Source organism: Camelus dromedarius, chromosome 3 (genome assembly GCF_036321535.1).
Source record: "Camelus dromedarius isolate mCamDro1 chromosome 3, mCamDro1.pat, whole genome shotgun sequence".
Lineage (NCBI taxonomy): Eukaryota > Metazoa > Chordata > Mammalia > Artiodactyla > Camelidae > Camelus > Camelus dromedarius.
The window spans coordinates 21993210-22015656 of record NC_087438.1 but is presented as its reverse complement, the minus strand read 5'-3'; the positions used below and the strand labels follow the sequence as shown (position 1 = coordinate 22015656).

Genomic DNA, 22447 nt, shown 5'->3' with positions numbered 1-22447 from the left:
GTGTTTAAAAAAAAAGAATATTAATTATTGTTTACAATAGACAACCTTGACCATCCATCATTAAGACACCTGCTTACAGGGGATGGAGTGAGGATGTCTTCTGCCCCTGTTTCTTGATGATAATAGTAAACATTTGGTGGGATTTTTAGTACACATCAAAATGTCTATGTCAAACAACCCACATTAACATTTAACTACTATTTACTAGCTGTGTGATTTTGGGCGAGTAATATAATTTCTAATTTTGTTTCCTCTGTAGGGGATGTTTATATCTGCCTCAGGACTCTTAAGTGTGTCAGTAGAGTGCTTAGCAGAGTGTCAGGCTATCAGTAAGCACCAAAAACAAATGAACAGCTAGAGAAAAACCACACCACTGGGAGCTAAGATTTTCCATTATTGGCTAATGATATTATTAGGAATACTCAAGAGATCAGCTAAGAAATATTAGAATTAACTGACTGAAGTTGACAGTTATAAAATAAACATACTATAATTAGTAGCCTTCCTAAATACCAGGAATACCTACTTTGAAAATATAATGGAAAAAAATGTAGGTTCGCTACAGAAAATTTAAATTAATTAAAATTAAATATCTTAAACTTAAAAAATGCATAGATTGATGTAAAGAAAACTGTAAATGTAGCCGATGACAAAGGAGGTGATATAAATGAATGAGGGCATGTCATATTCCCTTAGTGGAAGTATAAGACAGGGTTGCCAAATACCAGTTTTCTTCCAAAAATATCTATGGTTTTAATGTAACTTCAGTGGAAGTACTGGTTTTAGAACTTTGTAAGGACTCACATTCTTCTTTGGAATAGAAGTGAGTATAATGAAGACAGATAATAATACAGGGGGGTACTTACTCTATGGTCTTAAAATGTTTTATAAACACATAGTAATTAAACCAATTTAGTATGGGTATAAGGAGATCAGTGAAACAAATATCGAACAACATTCAAGGAGATGTAAAATTTTACAGCTGTCATGACGTTTTTCAAATCAGAGGAGAAACTAATGGGACAGTTGATAAGCCACATGGAAAAAGAATTGAATTCAGATTTCTGCCTTGGATCTTGGAGAGATATAGTAAAAAGAATTTAATGCTAAAAGTACCTGAAGAAAAAATAAAATCTTTATTTAACCTTAGGATGGGAAAGTATAACATAACATAGCAGGACTATAATCCTAAATTTAAAAATATTGGCATAGCATATTGACTGGGATGTTCATAAAAGAAGTGAACATGAAACATGCCATTTCAGTAGTGACAAGAACTGCAAGTTAAATGAGATACTCTTTTCATCATAGTGGAAAAGTTGAAAAACAATCATGCTGAGAGGATGTGTGGAAATGGGAACTTGCTTGTGGTCTTGAGGATAATCTAAACTGGTACTACCTATCTGTAGAGAAGCCTTAAAAAAAATACAGACTCTTTGTGTGAAATAATCTGACAAGTCTGCAAAGAACACAGGTGTGTTTACAGTAGCATTGTTTACGATGTCATAAACAAATGGTAACAACCTAAGTGACTAGGATCAGACTTGTCAAATTATGGTATATACAAATAGAATAATAATATGCACTTATTAAAAATGGTTCAAATAGATATATTGAAATAGAATGGTGTTCCTGATTTACTATTGAGTTGAGGAGGGCAGTCTATAGAGTTCCTTTTTCGTTAAAATTTGTGTGTTTATATATCTGTATGTTTTAACACATTTGTGAAATGTAGTAGTTATTTCTGAGTAGTGTTATAGGTTAATTTTTGTTTTGTTTTTGTTAATGCTTTATTATTTTTCTACAGTGAATGTATATACATTTTACTTGACAGTAATTTTTTTTCTGGTAACAAACCTAATGATGTAGGGTGTAATATATAGGCACTATTATCAGTAAGTATTCAATATATATAATCTTTTTAGTCACCAGCCCTTTTCCCCCTGATGTATATACACACCTGCACACTCACATCTCAGTGGTAGAGTTGATAGAAAGAGTTAATTTGTGACTTTGAGCCACATGAAAACTTTCTTGGATAATAGTAACTTTGTCAGTGGAGCTGCAGAGTCTGCCAGCATAAAACTAATAAAGCAATTACTCTCTTTGGCTGGCTTCTCAAGGTCTGTATGATTCCACCCAAATTTCTTGGGCTTAATTTCAAATCTATCCTGTAGTTTTTTTCTCTCCAAGCACATCCACAGGATGGACCTTTGTAAACTTCAGGCCCCAGATTCAAGGAGATGGACTGTTTTTTCTCCTTCTTAATTGAGTTAGTATTTGTGGAGGTTAGAATTAGGCAAAGTTTTGGTTTCACTAAGCAGTAATACCCAAGTGTGGGCTTCCAGAGAGATGGTCAGGAGTGGTATAACTGGTTCACTCTTGGATTATGGTCCTCAGGCTAAATTTATGGCCAACCTGAGACCATGTTTTGTGATGTTCCCTTTTTTTTTCCCTTGGCAAAGCAAGATGTGGAGGATCAAAACTAGTATTCTCAGTGCTGAAATTGCCTCTATGTGGAGATTCCCAAGTATTTCCCAAATATCTTTCTTTTCTAGGAGTTATGGTTTGCTGGTTGGTACTGAACCTGCTGGATGCACACCAGAATTACCTGGGGAGAGTATTAAAAATACAGATTCTTGGGCCCCATCCCCGGACACTGTGAATCAGTAAGTAGATCTAGGGTAGGGCCTGGGAATTTGTATTTTTAAACAAGTAACTTCAGGTGATTCTGATGCCACCAGACTGGTGTCAGGGAATCACTGGTTGAACAAAAATAAATGTGGTGATTTGGCATGACATTTCTCCTTTAGGTGAAAAGTGAACTAAGCAGGTGAAATAGTTTTACAACAGAAGAACATTTTTAATAACTGGCCTCCTTTGCCCCCTTTTGAAGTCGCTCCCCAAGTAGGGAGAAGAAGAGAGCTCGTTGGGAGGAAGAGAAAGACAGATGGAGTGACAACCAGAGCTCTGGCAAAGAGAAGAATTATACTTCAATCAAGGAAAAGGAGCCGGAGGAGGTGCTGCCTGACAAAAATGAGGAGGAGGAAGAGGAACTTCTTAAGCCTGTGTGGATTCGGTGCACCCACTCAGAAAACTACTACTCCAGTGACCCCATGGATCAGGTGGTAGGTCTGAAGTAGGAGAGAAGCTGTGACCCAGAGCTTCTCAGCCTTGGGACTCCTGGCATTTTGGGCCGATAACTCTTTGCGGTGGGGCCTGCGCTGTGTGTGGTAGGATGTTGAGCTGCATCTCTGGGCTCTGTGCCCTGGTCTCCAGTAGGACCCCACCTTGTGTGATAACCAGAGCTGTCTCCTGATATTGCCAAATGTCCCCTGGTGGGGACAGACCACCCCTCCCTCTGGGTTGAGGCGGGGAAGACTGTCCCTCTCTCCTGGTTGAGAAACACTGCCGTGGACAAAAGCTGTTTTATGAAGGCAAGAGCGCAGTGGATAAATAAAAGGATCTCTTCATTCTGCACTTTTTTTTTTTTTGAAGTATGGTCAGTTTACAAAGTTGTGTCAGTTTCTAGTGTACAGCATAATTCTTCAGTCATACATATACATACATATATTTGTTTTCATATTCTTATTCATTGTAGGTTACTACAAGATATTGAATATAGTTCTCTGTGTTATACAGTAGAAACTTGCTGTTTGTCTATTTTATATTAGTGGTTAGTCATTCTTTTTTTTAAATGACACCGCTAGTCTTAATACTGGTCATTTTGTAAGCTATCACTCACAACTGCTTTATGTAGTTTGTGGTATATATGTGTATGTGTGTGTGTGTTTTTCCCCCAAAATGGGGAATAAGGGAGAACTGAGTTTATCTCCTACAAGTCTGTCCTTGACCAAAGGTAAACACAGCATGTTTCCCTGGCATATTGCTGGTTTGGTGGCTTGTCCGGTGTCACCTTCGATGGGCTCTCCAGAGACTGAGCACCCCTGCTGCTCAAGGCGGGGCTCCTGGGGCTTGGCAGCCACACCCCACTGCTGCGGGGGCCCCACCACCTCCCCGTTTGCTCACTTGTGTTCTCCTTTTCTTTCTTCCGTCTGTATCTTATTTTCTGTCGCTCTCTCTTTCTTTTCTCTCTCTCTCTCTCTCTCTCTCACTCCCGATAGGCGTTATGCCTCCATCCCATTAATTTAGGTGGGTTTGCCACAGGATAGACACACAGTGATGTTCATTGATTAAATGAATGAGTGAAGGAATGAACATCTACAGATTTAGGACAAAAGAGGTTGGAGCTGTTAGGTTTAGTGCATGGGAGAGAGAAGAGAGCATTCTGTTGTTTGGAATTTTGTGAAAATAGCTTCTGCTCAGATTGGATCCTTCTCTGTGGGGAACTTGAGAGGCGGCTCCCTTACCTTTGGATAAAAGGGGTTTGAGAAATCTCCCCTGGGGGCATGATATTTTACTTGATAAATTAGAGCAAGTTTTAAGTCACAGTTAATGTGATACAGGGAAGGGGGAGCTCACGTACTGTTTTGGTGCCTAAAGTTTATTCCGTGCTTCTCATATTGTCTCATTTAATCTTCACAAAATTCCTGGAAAGAAGGCATCTGTCGCCTCAGAATGTTGTTTTAAATAAGAATGCTTGACGAAGTGTGACTTAAACGAGCTGGGTTTATTTTTCTCAATAAGCTGTCAGGAGGGAGGTGGTGGCCAGTGCACACCGAGCAGCTCAGTGATGGCAGAGCCCTAGGTTGGCATCGCCATCTTCTAGAGGGTCCACCGTGTTTGCAGCAGCAGCTCTGGGCATCACATCCTCACACACCTCTGTCCAGACACAGATGCAGAGGGCAGTGTCGGGGGGAACCTTCCTCTAGCAGCTTGCCCAGAGTGCCCATGGATCTTTCCCTCTGTCCCTTTCTTCAGAATTGCATCCTATGTCCTCACCAGGGATTCATTTTTCCATCTCTGCCATAACCAACCTCCACAAACTTCATGGCTTAAAACAGCACACATTTATTATCTCACAGTTCTGTAGGTCAGAAGTCAAACTTGGGTCTCACTAGCTAAATCCTGGTGTTAGCAGGGCTGCATTCCTTTCCAGAGAGGATCTGTTTCTTGCTTGGTCAGGTTTTTGGCAGAATTCAGTTCCTTGTGGCTGTAGAACAGAGGTCCTTGTTTCTTTGCTGGCTGGCAGGTAAGGGCTGTTTCCAGCTTCTAGAGGCCATGTGCATTCCTTGGTCTATGGACCCCTTTCTTCATCTTCAAAGCCAGCAGCCCAGATCGAATCCCTCTTGTGCTTTGAATATCTCTTGCCTCTTCTTCCATTGCACCTTTGGCCCCTGTTGGGAAAGTGTCCCCACTGTTAAAGGCTCATGTTAGATTGGGCCCACCCAGATCATCCAGGATAATCTCCCCATCTCAAATTCTGTAATCTAATCACATCTTCAGAGTCCTTTCTTCCATGTGAGGTAACATTCACTTTCCAAGGACTAGGACAGAGATGTCTTTGGGGTAAGGGGGCTGTGGCTCAGTCTCCCCAGATCTGAAGAGAATCATGGTTCTATTAGGAAGAAAGAAGGGGAGAATGGCTGCCTTGGGTATTTTTATTCTTAAAATAGCAAAGTTTAAGACCCTGAGGTTCAGAGCGTTTAAATAGGCAGAGCTTTTTTTTTTCCTTACATTTTTATGGGTGTATTGAAACTCAGTGTAGAAGGAAGACTGATAAACCAGAAGCCCAACATTCGCCTTTGCATTTGGGCAATGTTGGTGCAGTGAGGTGGTAAGAATGTCAGACCCAAAAAGAAAAACAAACAAACAAGAATGCCAGTCAGCCCAGCGTCGCCAGTGTCAGTAGCAAGGTGGGGCTGAGGAAGAGCAGTTACCCTCTTTTGGGATAACTGCAGATTTTATGATTTGTTTTAATGTCCTTTTTTACAAAAGGTCTGGTCCTTAACATTTTAAAAATTACTAAGTCAAAGAATATGGACGTTTAAAGCAGTTTTCAACCTGGGAAGAGAGTGGGGAAAAGTAGAGAATTTCCTCCAGGAGTGCATTGCAGAACCTCGTGTTTGTGGAGTGTGTTAGTGTGTGTCCCTGTGTTTATGGGGTGCATGTGTGTGGGTCATTGGGATGATGTGGAAGATAGACCATCACTGACTTTCAGCGGAGGGGGTGTATGTTCCCTTGGAGGCTGTCAGGTGTTGTGAATTCTCAGGGGTTTATGATTTTTTGTTGTTGTTATATCAAATGGACATATGTGAACAATTCTGTTTCTAAATGTTGGCAGAGTACATTCTCCTGAGGACTGTGGCAGATATAAATGTGTGTGTGATTCAGAGCATCATTATCAGCACCGGGCATTTTGTTTTAAAATGTTAGTTAAATTGAGGGTGGAAAAATGGCATCTTTCTGTTACAAATCTTTGATTACTTGGTAAGGCCTTATGTCTCTTTGGTATGACTGTTATTAATTTAGTTCCTAATATTGATCTTTTATTTTTCAAAGGGAGATTCTACTGTAGTTGGAACAAGTAGGCTCCGTGACTTATATGACAAATTTGAGGAAGAGCTGGGGAGCAGGCAAGAGAAGGCCAAAGCTGCTAGACCCCCGTGGGAGCCTCCCAAGACGAAGCTAGATGAAGATTTAGGTGAGTCAGACCCTGTGCTCTTTTATTATTGCTTAGTCCTGGACTTTGGGAATGTGTCATTGAGAGTCCCAAATTGAAATTTCCTCTTGTTTGTTTTATTTTTCTTAGTTACAGTCAGCATGTACATAGCAATGGAACTTTCTTCTTTTTAATCTTATTTTTTCCTTAGTTACATTCAGTAGGCTACATAAGAGATCTCATTTACAAGGCATGCTGACAGTTGTGGCCCCTGTAGAATTTTTCTAAAATCAGAAGGGACCAGGGGCCAGCCTCCCGTCCAAAGCAGGAGCCTGTTCCCGTGCCTCGTGCCGCTGGCAGGCGGGCCTCCCCTGGGGTCCCTCCACTACCAGGGTGCTCTGGTTTGATGAGGAAACTCCCTCCAGCTGTAGCCCAGCTCTCTTTCTAGTCACATAGTTTCCGTAACTTTCTCATATGGTGGTCTGTCTTTGCCTGTGTGTATTCTGAGGTTCCAAGTCAGTGCTGAGATCTTTGAGGGGAAATTGCTTCCCACCACTTGGCGTCCTTAGTGCTAAGAGAGCGCTGCACCCAGGCCAGACACCCACGTGCCCTTCCCTGCGTGTTCGCTACCTCCCGGCTGCCCACCTTCACTCTGTCTCCCTCGCTGAGAGGCAGCACCGTGGTGGGAACAGCACTGATGAACCAGCTGGCCTGGGTTTGAATCCCTGCTCCACCACCCGAAATGGCATCTGAGCGAGTGATTTCATCTCACTGAGCCTCGCTTTTCTCATCTGTAAAAGAGGGGTAACAGCAGCATCTATCTCATGCAGGAGCCTCGGAAACGCAACTGTGGAAAGGTTGCTTATTACTGTCTGTACTATGTTAATTTCTTGTAAGATTAATCTAAGTTCTAGGTCTGTCTTTTTTCTTTTTTTGTGGTAAAATACACATAACATGTACATAATGCACGTAAGATGTACCACTGAACCATTTTTAAACGTGCAGTTCAGTTGTGTTAAGTACATTCACATTGTTGTGCAAACAACCTCCAGAACCCTTTTCATCTTGCTAAACTGAAACTCTGTCCCCATTAAACAGCAGTTCCCCAGTCCTCCCCGCCAGCCCCTGGCGACCACCATTCTGTTTTCTCTCTGTGAATCTGACTCTTCTAGGTACTTCATATAAGTAGAATCATACTGTAGTGTATTTATCTTTTTATGATTGTCTTGTTTTATTAGCATAATTCTTGGTTTGTTTTTTTTTTTTAAGTTTTTTTTTTAATGGAGGTACTGGGGATTGAACCCAGGACCTTGCACACACTCTACTACTGAGCTATACCCGCCCCCCTACTAGGTCTGTTTTTGTCCTGTCACTTCCAAGGACTGAAATCTTCTGTTGCTACTACTGAGGGAAAAAAATTTTCAATCTTCTGTCAGGCATTCAGAGCCTTCAGCCTGACGTTCACAACACTTCAGCCCCTTACTTCCAGGTATTTTTCTGCAGGGCCTTTGCTCCAGCCAGAGTCCACGGCGCCCTTGCCTCCATGCGTTTGCCTGCAGCGCCCCAGTTGCACTGCTTTCCTCCTCCCCCTCCGCTCAGGCCCACCACCATCCCGTGCCTGGGGCTGGCTAAGAAATCGTCAGTGACCTTTCCAGATCAGGGTGGGCTCACCACACCTTTTAGAATATGAAACCCAATACTGCTACTGCAGTTTGCATTGTACACCAAATCTTTCTGTGTAAAAAACTGGGTTTCTTTGCTTTCCCCACTAGACTGTGGCTTAGCATTATGGGTTATATTACTTTTTCCGGCGTGGCTTAGCAGAGGTCTTGGCGTGGAGTAGGCATTCGAGTATTTGCTGGAATATAAACAGCCGTCCCTGCCTTTAGAGGTGTGAGTCATTTCAAAGTCAGTCTCCGTGCAAAACCAGCTTGCGGGTAACTTCAGCTTCTCTCCATGCTTTCCCGTCATCTCTCTTAGAGAGTTCCAGTGAGTCCGAATGTGAGTCCGATGAGGATAGCACCTGTTCCAGCAGCTCGGACTCTGAAGTCTTCGACGTCATTGCGGAAATCAAACGCAAGAAGGCCCACCCCGACCGACTCCACGATGAGCTCTGGTACAACGACCCAGGCCAGGTGCGCACGTTTTCATGCTCTAGCTGTGAAGGTTGCAGACCTGCACATCACGTTTATGACTCCAGGCTCAGAAGGTGCATGTTGGCTGGTACTGAACACTGAAAAAAAAACAACCCTGAATTTTACTCTCAGTGTTGGGCATCATTCTTCACATCTTATTTCTTTTCAGCTTCAGAGATCAGCTGCAAAACATAAGCACGAGAGCAACTGTTCCTTGAATCATGTTTGACGATGTTTGTAAATCCTGTGGTGGGGAGCAGGGTGATGGTGCTGCCTCATTAAACCTGTAGTAAACAGAAGGAGACAAATGGTGGGATGAGGGAGAGAGCACTTGTAGCTCTTTTTAAAAGTAGCTCATCTGGAATTTATCTCGCAGCCATACTGTAAAGAATGTCCTGATTCCTAAGGAGTTCCTAGTTGACAGTAGTCACAATTCCTTGTAACTCTTCCTTGTTAATAAGCATGTTTGACCTAATGACATCATAACTGGACACAGTCATTTTTATTTTTACTTACTGTTTTATGATGAATGCATAACACAAAGTAGTGTCTTTACAAAAGATTTGTATTTTACAAATATTCAACACGTACAAAAATAATATCTTTAATGCATATGAAGTAATCAAGCATAATAAAACATATCCCTATAAAAAAGATAATTTAAACTTTATATTTTGTAAATAAATTCATACGTACCATTCTATATTATTTTGAATGCTCTTCTCCTGGTTCTTATTAGATGACAGCTATCTACATTATTTTTTCCTGGATAGAATTAATATAGTTAGAATGTCGGACAGAAGTGTACTTTGTGGTCCCCTTTTGCTCTCTGGGAATTGAGCAGAAATGTTTGCAAATTGTCAATGCATTTTGAAACTTACTTTGATACATTAATCGTGTATATGATTTCTTTAAACAGCTTTAGTGAGTTATAACTCACATACCGTACGGTTTACACAATTGAAAAGTACAGTTCTGTGTTTTTTTGTATATTCACAGGATTGTACAACCATCATCACAATCTACTGTTAGAGCATTTTTGTGTCCTCTAAAGAAATCTTGTGTCCACTAGTAGTCAGTCCCCTTACCCTGCATGTGGTCTTTTTAACGGACAGTTGCTGTCACATCAGGAAGCCTATTCCTGGTGTCTGTGGGTTCTTATTATCATCAGAGATTTACCAGGGCCTTCTGTATAGGCTCAGTTTTCTGTTGAGTGTGTTTGGTTTTGTGTCCTCTGTACAGTGAAGCCCTACACAGGGCTAGTCTGCACTGGGGCCCAGATCCTGCTGAAGGGCAGGAATGTAGCGTGTCTGTCTGCCTCCCTGGAAATCAGTGAGCACTAAGTGATTTTCCCACACTTTCCATCACAGCAAGTTGTGTCCAGCATTAGGAGTGTGTTGCGAATTTCGAGGCAATCCTGTCACACCTGTTTTCCGGCTGTTCCTGTGGGTGATACCTTCACATGGTATTTTATTTTGGTTGCCATGTTATTCCTCCGCTGTACCACCTGGAGCTTTAGATTTCCCCAAAAGATGAAGAAAGTTACAGTTTTTTACTTTAATATTTCTTTTCAGAGTTCTATTGAGATATTTTCATTGGGCACAACGTGTTACAAATCCCTATAACTTTAAAGAAATAACATGTATATAGAAATATATGTCTCATAATGTGTCATATATATATATAAATATATGTTTTTTACTTCACACAAAGAAAGTGAGAAATGAAACTCCACTTTCCCATTCTCCAAACTGATACTCTGATCTCCTTTTTGATTCCAGATTAATCACTTATACTGAATAAACTCATGAAACTGGCTTTCAGGCCCTTCAAGATTTTGACCTCAATTCTGCCTTTTTTATCTTCATACTTACATATATGGTCCATTCCATTTAGATGGGTCGCATGTCCCTGGAGCGTAACAGGATTTCTTCTCTCTTTTTTCACATGCCGTTGCCTTGTGTGGAATAGCTGTCTTGTTTTTCTAACCTGTTCAGCCCTTCATATTGTGGCTCCTTGAAGCCTGGACTTTTTTTCCTTTTTCTTTAAAATAACTAAGCATATCATATGTGTGTTAGTTTTCCCATCTGGAATCACTATTCCTAGTGCTTGCTTCAGCAGCACATGCGCTAAAATGAGAATAAATATTCCTTGACCGTGTGGACCCTGAGCTATGCATCACCCTCCTCCCCTCCCCTGCCCCCGCACTGCTTAGCTCAGCCGGCATCTTTCTATCCCAGAGGTGTTCAGGATTATTCACGTATTGAATCCCGTGCATGGAGTTCATGGCAGTAAAATGAATTCAGGTGAAAAAACACAGACTCACCTGATTAGTGTCGAAAGTTTTTCTAGTTCTAGTAGGCATTTTCCTCTCTCTGCTTCAGATACATTTAGGTCTCTCCTTTGAAAACATTTAATCTGCAGGTCACCTTCAAAGCATTCTCTGTGTTCCTTCAGAATATAAAATAGGCTTTTCTTTTGTGAAAGAGTCATTTTTCCTGAAATAAGAAATAGAAGGAACATACTGGGAAGTGGTAGAAGAAAATGGGGGCAAACAGGGCACTGACATTGACATTTTCTGCTTGGCTGCACAAATAAGTCGGGGACCCAGGCTTGTCATAGCGCTTCCTTTTATCAGGCAGTATAGACAGTTTGCAGCTTTACTGGTTTGGGGACATCCGTTTAATCTCCTAACCGTGACAGCCTCTTCAGAGCTTCGGTACTCATGACATTAAAACCCACACAGTTTCCGAGGTGTCGTCGTGCATGGAGTGGATTTTCCCCCCAATAAAAACGAATTACATTCTGTTTCTGACAGATGAATGATGGCCCGCTCTGCAAATGCAGCGCAAAGGCGAGACGCACAGGAATCAGGCACAGCATTTATCCCGGAGAAGAGGTAACCGGTTCGGGTTATTATGTTTGTCAGCGCCGAGAAGCCAGAAGCAGACAGCTGCTGTTGCTCTTCTTTTCCTTGTAAATGAAATAAAGCCGTGAAGCAGGCTTCTCATTTGCCCTGATTGTCTCTGTTACTGATAACTGGAGAAGAAACGTACTTGGGTTTTGGGGGTGGACTGGGGCACATTATCAAGGAAACTTTAAAACGTTTGGAAGATTCATTGTTTAAAATAGGCAAGGTGAATTTGACTTTTAAAAAAAATTTTAAGTATCCTAAAATGATACGTACTGTAATACTTTTGCACGTTTTTTACGTTTTTTATTGATTTATAATCATTTTACAATGTTGTGTCAAATTTGCACGTTTTTATTATAAATGGTTATGACTCGCCCTGGAGAAATGATCTTACTGAGGTGCTATAAGGCATATCCTTATGTCCCCCCTCTTTCCTTGGGGGACATAAGGATATGCTGTTGTCTTTGTTAGTCTTTGTTGTCCTCACTCAACTGAGTAGCATGTGGATTGGATTTGTTTTATCTGTCACGCCCCAACCCCTGGTTCGTCAGGGACACTTGGATATGTTTGCCTGAACGAGTTGAATACTTCTCCATCATAGAGTTATATATAACTGCTCCTGCTCAATTATTTTCCTTCACTTTTTCCCCTATTATCTTTTCTTTTTTAAAGTTATTGTCACTAATCTCAGGATTGTCACTTTATGATTCAGCACATTACGTTCAGACGTAGTTTATGTAGATCCTTAATTTCTATTGAAAACTTGTTTGGGGCCATAACGGTAATCAGACTATGTGAAGTGACGGACATTTTGAACTGTTCACCTCACTTTTACCTCGTTTACCTTTGAGGGTCGGCAAGAGCAGTGAGGGACTGGGGGACGAGAGCTGTACCTTGTGAGTGTCCGCGTGCGTGCCTAGGCTGGGGTTTCTGAGGGCAGGTGCTGCAGTAGAGACAGTTAACACGGGTCAGGCAGGAAGAGTGTGGACTCAGGACTGAGCAGAGGGAGGGGTCCGCCTGTGACGGGCCTTTAAAGCCGAACTTGTTGGGATGTCTCGCATGGGGCTAGAATGGCCTTCATATTTGCATCTCCCTCTGTCCCCAGAGCGAGCCTCCTCAGGAAGGGCGCGGCCTTTGGGGAGGGGGTTGGGCAGTGGAGGCTGACCCTAAAAGAGCTGACGGCTGCACGCTGCTTGCTGAACGCTTCCCCACAGCTGGGCAGCAGACCTTTCCTTGAAAGGAGTTCGCAGTGGACAGTGGTGTTGGCCGAGGACTTCCAGGCAGGTGAACCCATCCTCTGAGTGCGTTTATTCCTATGGAAGTGAACGTCTGGCCTTTTCACAATGGATGGGGCCTGTGGAGTCAGTATTCCACCAAGTGGCAGTCTGGTCTCCTCAAGGACTGGTGCCGTCCTGGGGGCTCAGCACCGGCCATTGCAGGTGGCCGCTGGGCGCTCGGCTGCGGCAGTCGGCTTAGCCAGCTGAGCCTTGGTGAGTGGGGTCCGTGCTGTTGGGCTCACGCGAAGCCTCCATCTGCAAACCAGGGTTGGGCTCTTCCCTCTGCTTTCACCCCCCTGTCCCAGTCGTCGCTGAGGGCAGAGTGCTGGTGCAACAGTGGTGGGCCCCTGCTCGTGCAGTGGATTTGTGACCTCTGCTCCTGTGTGTACTGGGTTCTGGATTTATGCCCCCTCCATCGATGGATTATTGCTGGTCCCGCCCAAACTTGTGCCTGGGTGGGACTGGTAGGACCCAGCTTATGATGGGCAGTTCCAGCCATATGTCTGTTTGCTGTCCTTGGGCCATGCCTTCCGTATCTACCAGGGCTCAGAAGCACCAGGAATTGTTTTTCAAAGGCATATAATTCTTCACAATAGATGGCGTGGCTTGGCTCCAGAACCCTGGAGACCAGCATGGCGATTCTCCCAGTGTGGCCACAAATTCCTCTCAGCATCTTTTCCCACCAATAGTGTAGGATTTGCCAAACTGTATGGCCCCAGCAGCAGGGCTGCTTGCACTGTGCTTTGGAACTGCTGAGGCCTTTCTCACCTGCGCCACACTCACAGCTGGCAGCCTTTTGTGCCACTTTATAAACGGGCTGCGGCAGTATTCCAGGCTGAGAATTCCAGGCTGCCTCCTGAACCCTGGGAGGCCCACCTGGTGTTGTGCTTCCTTCTTCATCGTGGGAGGTGGAAGAGGCAATAATTTTGTCTTTTCCTTCGGATGGATGTCTCAGAACTCCCTAGACTGCTGACTCCTAAGAATGATTTGGCTGTGGTAGGCCCTGAATCTTTGTAAGGTTATCTCACCCTTTGGAGTGTGTCCGTTTTATCAAGGCTTCTAGCTTGATCAACTTGATAACGTCACAGACGCAGTGGAGCAGTGTGATGTTCTGCAGTGTGCCAGCAGGTCAGGAGTGCCTTGGACTGCGTTGTACAGTGAGTGTCAGAGTTAACACAGCCCTGTGGCAAAACTGCCCATATCATCTGTCCCATGTGAACGTGAACCACTTCTGATCAGAACTGGTCCTCATTCTGATTGGGATAGAAAAGAATATATTCAGCAAATCAGTTGCCGCATACCTTCCATTATGATGGCTCTTACTCCGCAGATCCAGGACCCAGTGTGAGGTGGCACCATCTACCAATTTTGTCAATTCCAGTGATACATTTTGGAACCAGGGAAATGACCACTGGGTGGATCTTTGGACTCAGTGGACCAACTGTAATCCAGACCTTGACCAAGATTTCATTTACTACCTTTGCCTCATATCCCCCACTCTAACGGGAATACCAGGATGATACATTCAGCCTCCGAGTATCAGTTGATTCAGATGCTGCGTTCGGTACTCCTTGAACTTTCTGGCTTTTTCTTTCCCAGTGAGTAGTTATCTGGGAACAATGGCCATAGGCCTCTTTGAGGAAGGACAGGACTGTTGTGACCATTTTTGCTTGTAGTGTTGAAAGGCCCTTTCTCCTGGGATCTGGCCACCTCTTCAGTCAATGGATTGAGTTTAGTCACTTGATCAGGTCTGGAACTGGGCAAGGGATCATGACTGTTAATTGGAATAACCTGCCTTCCTGAAGTCTCTTTGTATCCCTTCTTAATTTCTTGTGTTGGTACAAACTAAGGTAGTACTCTTGTCAACCACTCATTTATTTTGTACTGAAGGACACCATATTGTGAAAACCACTTCTGTGACTCTTTGTGGATCAGATCCCTTTGGCTGCCACTTCGATCTTGCTGGTCATAATGATAATTGAGTGACCTGGCTTCTTATAATTAGCCCCATCATCTGGCCTCCCTTGTTTCAGAGTCCTGACCTCCCTGTTGCTGTCAGCAAGCTCTGCTCTGTGACCACTGCTCTTACTGTCAGCCCAGCCTGCAGAGGAGGCCAGCACGGGCCTTCCTGGGGTGCTGATGCCCCTTCATAGCACATTCCTATCAGCCTCGGTCCATGGCGTGTCCCCAGGGACTTCCCATGGGATGTGATTATCTGGTATCTTTTTCAGTCATAGATATTACGTCCATCCCAATGTACCCATTTCCTTGAATCTTCGCATTCCTTCCTCTGTCTGTCATGGCAATTTTGGTATTTTCTTTCATTTTACTCAGCACAGGCTGTGGTTTCTTCATGCTTTAGGAGACATCTTAGTAGGGAGTTCCCAGCATATCCTGACGTCTTTGAATCCTGAATTCTCCCAAGTCAGTGAACTCTTCCCTGACCAGTTGTATGTTCTGGCCCTTTTGATCGCACCCGCCCAGCATCTGGTCCTGTGTGGACTCCTGCTGCCGCATGTGCGCCTGCTGGTGCTGGCTCCTTGCAGGTCCTCTGGAATAGTGTGTCTCCTCTCAGCGCGTCCCCAGCTGTGAAAGGTGAAACCAGTTATGCTGTGGAATGACGCTAATTGTAGCTCTGTTGGCCACGAGGGGAGACTAATTGAGTGCCGGGGGTGAGGACATTGTTGCCTTCACGGGCTTTCATTGTCTTCAGACGGGTGAGTGCTCGCTCTTAATAGACAGGAATGGGCCACCTCTGAAGAGGCAGAAGGTTTAGAGAGTATGGAGAATCAAAACCTGTATGTCCTCATCCTGGGTTTCCTTATCCCTGACCTTGGCATAGCAGACCTACCTTGTTGGATGGTAGTTAGTCCATAAGACACACCCACTCTGACAGGTAAGCCCTGGGCCTGATCCTGGCCCTCTCTGACCTCTCACTGAGGTGATAGGAACGTCTTTGTGTGCCCTCAGCAGGCCCTCTGGCTTTCACATCTGGCTTCCAGTTGCCTTTCCTCCTCTGCTGTTCCATTTCTGTAGAGCAGTGGTTCTCCAGGTGAGGCCTTCTGACTAATACCAGCATTGCCTGGGGCTGGGGACTTGTTTGAAATGCAGAATTCTCAGCTTGCCTCAGCTGCCGAATCAGAAACTCTGGGCATGGGGAGCAAGCAGTCTGAGAGGTAGCAAGCCCTGCAGGTGATCAAGACACACTAATGTTTGAGGACCTTGGCAGAGCATCAGTGGTGCTTAGCAGTAGTCATTCATCCCATTATCCTTACAGCTGCCATTCTCTCATAAACACCTGGTGCATTGCACTGCTTCCTCTGGTGTGGTCTCCCCATTGAGCATCTTTGAGAGTTTCAGTTGGCATGCTACCTAGTGCCAGGGGCCGTGTGCTCTATCTCCCTCCGTGGTGGGCTCCTCATTGCCAATTGGATGGTAAGTGATTCAGCTCCAAAACCCTGTCTTAGCTCCTGCTTTCTTGGATCACTTCTGATACCAACTGTCACACCTTGGATTCTCCAGAAGCCGATGCTAAGATGAAATTTAGGGTGCATAAATGTTCCTTAGGGAACTTTACCTGTGAAATGAAGAAGGTGTTAGCAGAATTGGACAGAGGGATTAGTCCACCCGTGAGTTAGCCCCAACAAAGCCCCCATCAACTCGAGGCATGAGTATTGCCTTTAAGTTGGGCTGCAGTGGCTGGGCCTGCATACCTCTGCCTCGCTCGGTACACACCTGACGTCAGGTGGGGGGCCTCTGCAGCGACACAGATCCTGAAAGAGCCGGCGGCTGGAGACTCTGCTGCCCGTGCTCTTCACAGTGGGCAGCAAGTCCTCACTCGAAAGGTGGTCTGGGTCGCACATCACCACGTACCCAGAGATACCACAGATGCTTCTAATGCTCGCTGTTTTCCTTTTCCTGTCTGTGCGGATTCTGTTCCACCGCCTCTTGTGCGTCCTGCACTTCTGGTTCCTTCTGTTTTACTCAGCATATTTAATCCTTTCACTTTTCTCCTTCCCTGTTAAAGCCTACTGCTATGACTTCTGAGATTATTTTTCTTGCTTTTTTTTTTCTGTTTATTGGGAGGTTAGCCAAAGGTCAATTATTGTGTTATTTTACAAATGAAAGGAAGACTTTCATGAAAGTTTAGATCTAGAAAGATCTATATGTTGTCCAAACCCCTTGTGTTGCACATGAGGAAATATGTTGAATAACCAGCAACCAGCCACCCTCTTTATCTTGTTAATGGTAGAATGAATACTGTTCTTTCTTACCAGTCTGTGGCGGAACACACCTAAAACCCCTTTTGTCAGATGTGTATCTAGAAAATAGTCTATTTTTAGATAACAGTATTTTGCTGCTTTACCCTTAAACTCATTTTTGTTTTTTCCCCTCAGGCTATCAAACCCTGTCGTCCTATGACCAACAATGCGGGCAGACTTTTCCACTATCGAATTACAGTCTCACCTCCTACAAACTTTTTAGTAAGTTCCTAACAAAATCAGGTTTCATTTATTTAAACATGTAAATAGATTCTATGTTTGTAAATAAGTTGAAAGGTGAATAGGCTAAGTATGGATGCAGTTCTTATATGTTCTTTCTTGTAAAAATATTTTATTTTTATGCTGGTAACATTGGCCTTTATCATAATGACTTTTATTTTGGCTTACTTTCATTATACTACTTTCTGTATCTTTTTTCATTTATGTTGTTGAGTACCCCTTAATAAATAGCTGGTGAATTAGGGAGCTGTTCATTGGAGCCATGGAGTTGGAAGAATGCATAGAACTTTTGAGCATCTCTTAAAAAACAGCAAACAACTTATATATATTAATCTAGTGACTCATAAATATAGCTTTTATGACAGTGATAATAATACCTAATGTTTGTTGGTTATGCTCCTAGGCACCATTCTAAATATTTGACATGTGTTAACTTACTAGCCTTAAATGGATGAAGTGGATATTTTTATCCCCGCTATACAAGGGGGCGCTAGTCCATGTTTTACAGGTGAGGTTAAGCAACTTGCTCAGGATTATTCAGGCAGTAAGTGGGCACAGTGGGGATTTGAACCTAGGCAGACTGACTCCAGTGTGCCTGGCTATATGCTGCTCCACTCTGCTGTATTGCCTTTTCTCAGTACAAAATTAATTAATTCCGGTTACTTGCATTGTCAAGAGATTGTAATTTCAGTATTAGATTATTAATAATTATCTATTTTAACAGTATTATTGAGATGTTATTAATAGACCATAAAACTCACTCATTTAAAGTATGTATTTCATGATACTTAGTCTTTTCACAGAATTGTGAAACCATCACCACAATCTGATTTTAGAACATTTTCATCATCTCCCACAGAGTCCCGTACTCATTAGCAGTTAGTTCTTTCCCACCCCGCATCCTTCAGCAACAGCTAAGATACTTTGTCTTTATCATTTGCTTATTCTAGATATTTCATATGAATGGAATCATAGAATATGTGGTCTTTTTGGCTTCTTTCACTTAGCATAATGTTTTCCAGATTCATCCATGTTGTAATATGTAACTTCATTCCTTTTTATGCCCAAATAATATTCCATTGTATGGACATATACTGTGTTTCATTTATCCATTCAATAGATGATGGACATTTGGATGGTATCCACTTTTGAGCTGTTAGAAATAATGCTGCTGTGAATGTTTGTGTACAACTTTTTGTGTGGATGTATGTTTTCATTTTCCTTAAGTGTAAGTCTAGGACTGGAGTTGCTGGATTGTGTGTTAACTCTATGGTTAATACTTTGAGGAACTACCAAACTGTTTTCCGAAGTGGCTGTACCATTGTTATTTCACTAGAAGGTCTTTCATTATATTCAGTTTAGAATAGCTTTGTTGAGCTGTTTAAGTGGGAAGTAACAGTAATATTGGAAAACAAATAACATTTGAATATTCTTTGGTTCCCCCTTAAGAACTTAAAATGTTAAAAGAATAATGTTCAATATCTATGTAGAAAACGTAACTTCTAGGTTACCAATCTTGATATCTCCACATTTAGCATCCAGGATTAAAAATGGCAGGCTATAAGAATAGTGTAAAGAAGAGAGCCTCGTATCAACATTTGTATCTTTTAGTTAAATTCAATTTTCAGGTGATTAAGATCCTTGACATTTGACATTATGCGGGCACTTATTTCTTACAGTGTTTGGTGGGTTGGCTTCTCCTTGCAGGGCCTGGAAATGAAGCTGGGAGGGATGAGCTTCTGGCACCCTGGGGCCTTCCACAGCCTTCCAGGCTGTTGCCAGTCCTGACTGACGTGACGCTGAATCTTCTCCACTTTGAGCTTTGGGTTGACTGTGTTGTTGTTCTCACTAGGACTTCTGTTAGTTCAGAAGTATATATAGTTCAGTAAGAGCAGGGCTGGTGATACTGTGGGAGTAAATAAGGTGAGTTCCTAGAAGATAAAGCCTTGTAGCCTCGTTTCTTTACAGCACCTGTAATAAACATTATCGATTGTCTAGTACACAGTGTTACTGAAGCCAGAGAATTCTACCAAGCAAGGAAATTCCAGCTAGAATTGAACTTTTGTATAAAGTTTCTCCTTGATGTTTGGGGAAATGTTAAAAGGAGTCCTTACATCTCTCCTGTTGGTTGCTTTGTGTCCTGTTGGATTTCTGCACATGCAAATCATGTTGTCTGTTTAATTCATACTTTGTGTTTCTGTTTGCCTTTAGACTGACAGGCCAACTGTTATAGAATATGATGATCATGAGTATATATTTGAAGGATTTTCTATGTTTGCACATGCCCCCCTGACCAATGTAAGTATGTGCTAACTGGCTGGCTTTCTCTTTCCCTGTGCCCCCTTCCTTCCCTTAATTCTTTCTTTTTGAAAGTCAAAGTGAGTTTCTTTTCATCTGACTTCTAAGTAACAATTACTTTGCGTCCCTCTGCCTGAGCTGCAGGAAGTTAGCGGCAGTGTGTGTCAGGTGGGAGTGTGACATCTGTGCTAATAAGTCACAGGTTTGGTCCGCAGTAAATGGTGCAAGTAAACGTGTGTCAGAATAACATTTTGAGAGTGTGAAAGACTGAAAAAGAAGGATAAACTGTGGAGTAATGTGTCAAAGCTATTTTGGGTTGGGTGTCCTTCAAAAGAAAGTTGGAAAGTTTTAAGGAGAAGCTATTATTTAGTCTCTGAGCAATAGATAATGAAACAGAACTTGTTCAGGATATCTGGAGCCTGAATTGATTTCATACAGCTTTCTGCTTTTGAATCCCAGGAATACGTCTTCTTTAAGAGACTTTGACATACAGATCTATGATATTTTTATACAGGTATTAAGGCTGCTTTGTTGGTAATCGGTTCAAATGGAAGTTCTGTGTCTGTGAGTCAAAATCTTTCTGTCTCAAAGCTGGCAGTCTTGGGAATTGTTTTACTTATTGCTTACTCCAGTTGGACGTAGAGTGGAATTCACTGGCTCAGGAAGGGAGTGTAGCTGTATGCTTTACCCAGTCTAGACGCTGCTATAGAACTTATTGAATTATAGCTCTGGTGTATTTACATCAAAACAGAATGTTCTTTAATCCTTTTGGGTTTGGTTATAAGAAATTACATCTGCAGTTTGAAAAGTTATTTTAGTACTGTTTACTTAAAACATGAAATTCTGTTCCATTGGAGGGTGAGGAATAAAATCTTCGCTTAATCTTATTCCTTTCTATTATTACTTTTTGTTAGTAGACATGATTCTGTAGTAGTGATACTAATTTAAAACAAATTGTTTTCATAATGAGATTTTCTTTATGCAACAATATTTTATCCTAGAGAATTTTCTTTGGGAAAATGATTACATTGTAAATGTAAAAATAAAATTATTTGATAATACATATGATGTCTACTTCTAGGGTGGACCATAATATAGAAGAGTATTAATATTGCACTATTTTTTATTGAAGTATAATTGACATATAGAATTATTTAGTTTCAGGTGTATAACATAATGATTCAATACTTGTATGTATTGTGAAATGCTCACCAAGATAAGTCTAATTAACATCTGTCACAATACGTAGTTACAAAATTTTGTATTGAATTGTTCTTAATCTTTATGAACAGGCACTAGGAAGTTTTTTAATTTTGAAGGTTTCTTTCTTTTTTTTTTTAACGTCTTGATTAGGCACTCAAACCCGTTGTTACACCAAATCTCATAGTCTTAGAGTTGGAAAGGCCTTTAAAAGTCATCTAATCCAACTGCACCCTATATAAGTACTTCTCTTTTCTTCCCCCAGAGGGCTTGCAGATACAAGAAATTTAGTTACCATGAAAACATTAAAAATTACCTATCTTATCTATTAATTCCCTACAAGTAATACAGATCTCACTTTAATTTTCAGGATCACCTTAAAGAAGGAAAACAGTACAGTTTGAGAGAGACCAGGGTTTAAACATTGCTGTGTTCCACTTACTAGCCGTGTGATTTGACATTGCAATTTTTCTAAACCTTGATTTTCTCATCTGTAAAACAGAGGTATTAGTTGTGACAGTCTTACTGGCTTTCGTAAAAAATAAGTGAGATGACACCCGAAAAGTGTTTATCACAGTGTTTGGTACACAGTACACATTGGCACTTATTATTTTGGGTAAGATATCAGACAGACCTAGGTTTGAGTCTTTCTTCTAATTCTTTGTTTGTTTGTTTGTTTGTTTAACTAATTCTCAATATTTATGTGACCTTGGACGAGTGATTCTTTGAGCTTTATTAAAGTTCCTCAGCACAAAGGTTTGGCAATGGGAGGCTGCTAGTGCTAAATGAATTGCAGTTTTTACTGTTGTTATAAAATAAAAGATAGTACTGAAAAATTCCTGGCTTCAGCATGTATTTTTTATAAATATTTGAGTTCTTAAAAACTTGAGAACTTAGCTCTGTAATGAGAAGATAAGCCCCATTATTTCTGTTAGAGATATTGATAAAATAAATCGAGTTTTAAGCTGAGTGTTGTACAGTTCATAGGAATTAGATCCATCAAAGGCTTCTTGAATTTGAAATAGCCTCCCAAGAAAAAGAATTATTAAATCGCTTTACTGTTCTGATTCATTTTCTTGCTAGAGAGAGCGCATCAGCAAGACGGGCATGCAAATGATGGTAATGTTAAAATTTCAACCAAGTCTAGTTCTGATGAGTTCTCTTAAGGTCTTCTTGAATTGAAGTGGATTGAAAGTCACGTTGGCTAAGTATAGAGCATTCCAGGAGAATTTTATCCTTTTATGTAGTACATTTGTTATTACCATGGCACCTGATGTTATTAAGGACTTTGACAACATAACTGAAGTTACATAGGTGTACGTGTTACGTGCATAGTATCTTATGATCCATCCTCAAAAGCACAAGGATGCCCCACAGTCATTTCTCTCCTTCCTTAGTTGACCATTTCCAGTGGCCTCCCTGCCCTGGATTTAGTCATTCAGTGAGAGAGTTAGAATGTAGACATTTAGGGAGGGGTTTTTGGTTTGTTTTTGGTGGGATGAGGTAGGAGTTAGTGTCAGTCAGTAGTCAAACATGTTTTAAGAAATGAAAGTGGGCAT

General features: G+C 41.9%; 1 protein-coding gene across 6 annotated transcripts in view; it reads left to right on the top strand.

The window, feature by feature from the left end:
• Positions 1-22447, top strand: part of DROSHA (drosha ribonuclease III) — a 104018-nt gene that overhangs the window by 10877 nt on the left and 70694 nt on the right. For 4 of the 6 annotated variants that reach the window (XM_064479770.1, XM_064479764.1, XM_031443574.2 and 1 more), the window contains 7 exons: positions 2559-2669; positions 2897-3128; positions 6463-6604; positions 8543-8697; positions 11516-11596; positions 17286-17372; positions 19602-19688. In XM_064479770.1, the coding sequence (XP_064335840.1) occupies positions 2559-2669; positions 2897-3128; positions 6463-6604; positions 8543-8697; positions 11516-11596; positions 17286-17372; positions 19602-19688 (895 nt within the window). The remainder of the gene's footprint in view (positions 1-2558; positions 2670-2896; positions 3129-6462; positions 6605-8542; positions 8698-11515; positions 11597-17285; positions 17373-19601; positions 19689-22447) is intronic. The other 2 variants (XM_064479775.1, XM_064479773.1) reach the window with 1 other exon arrangement.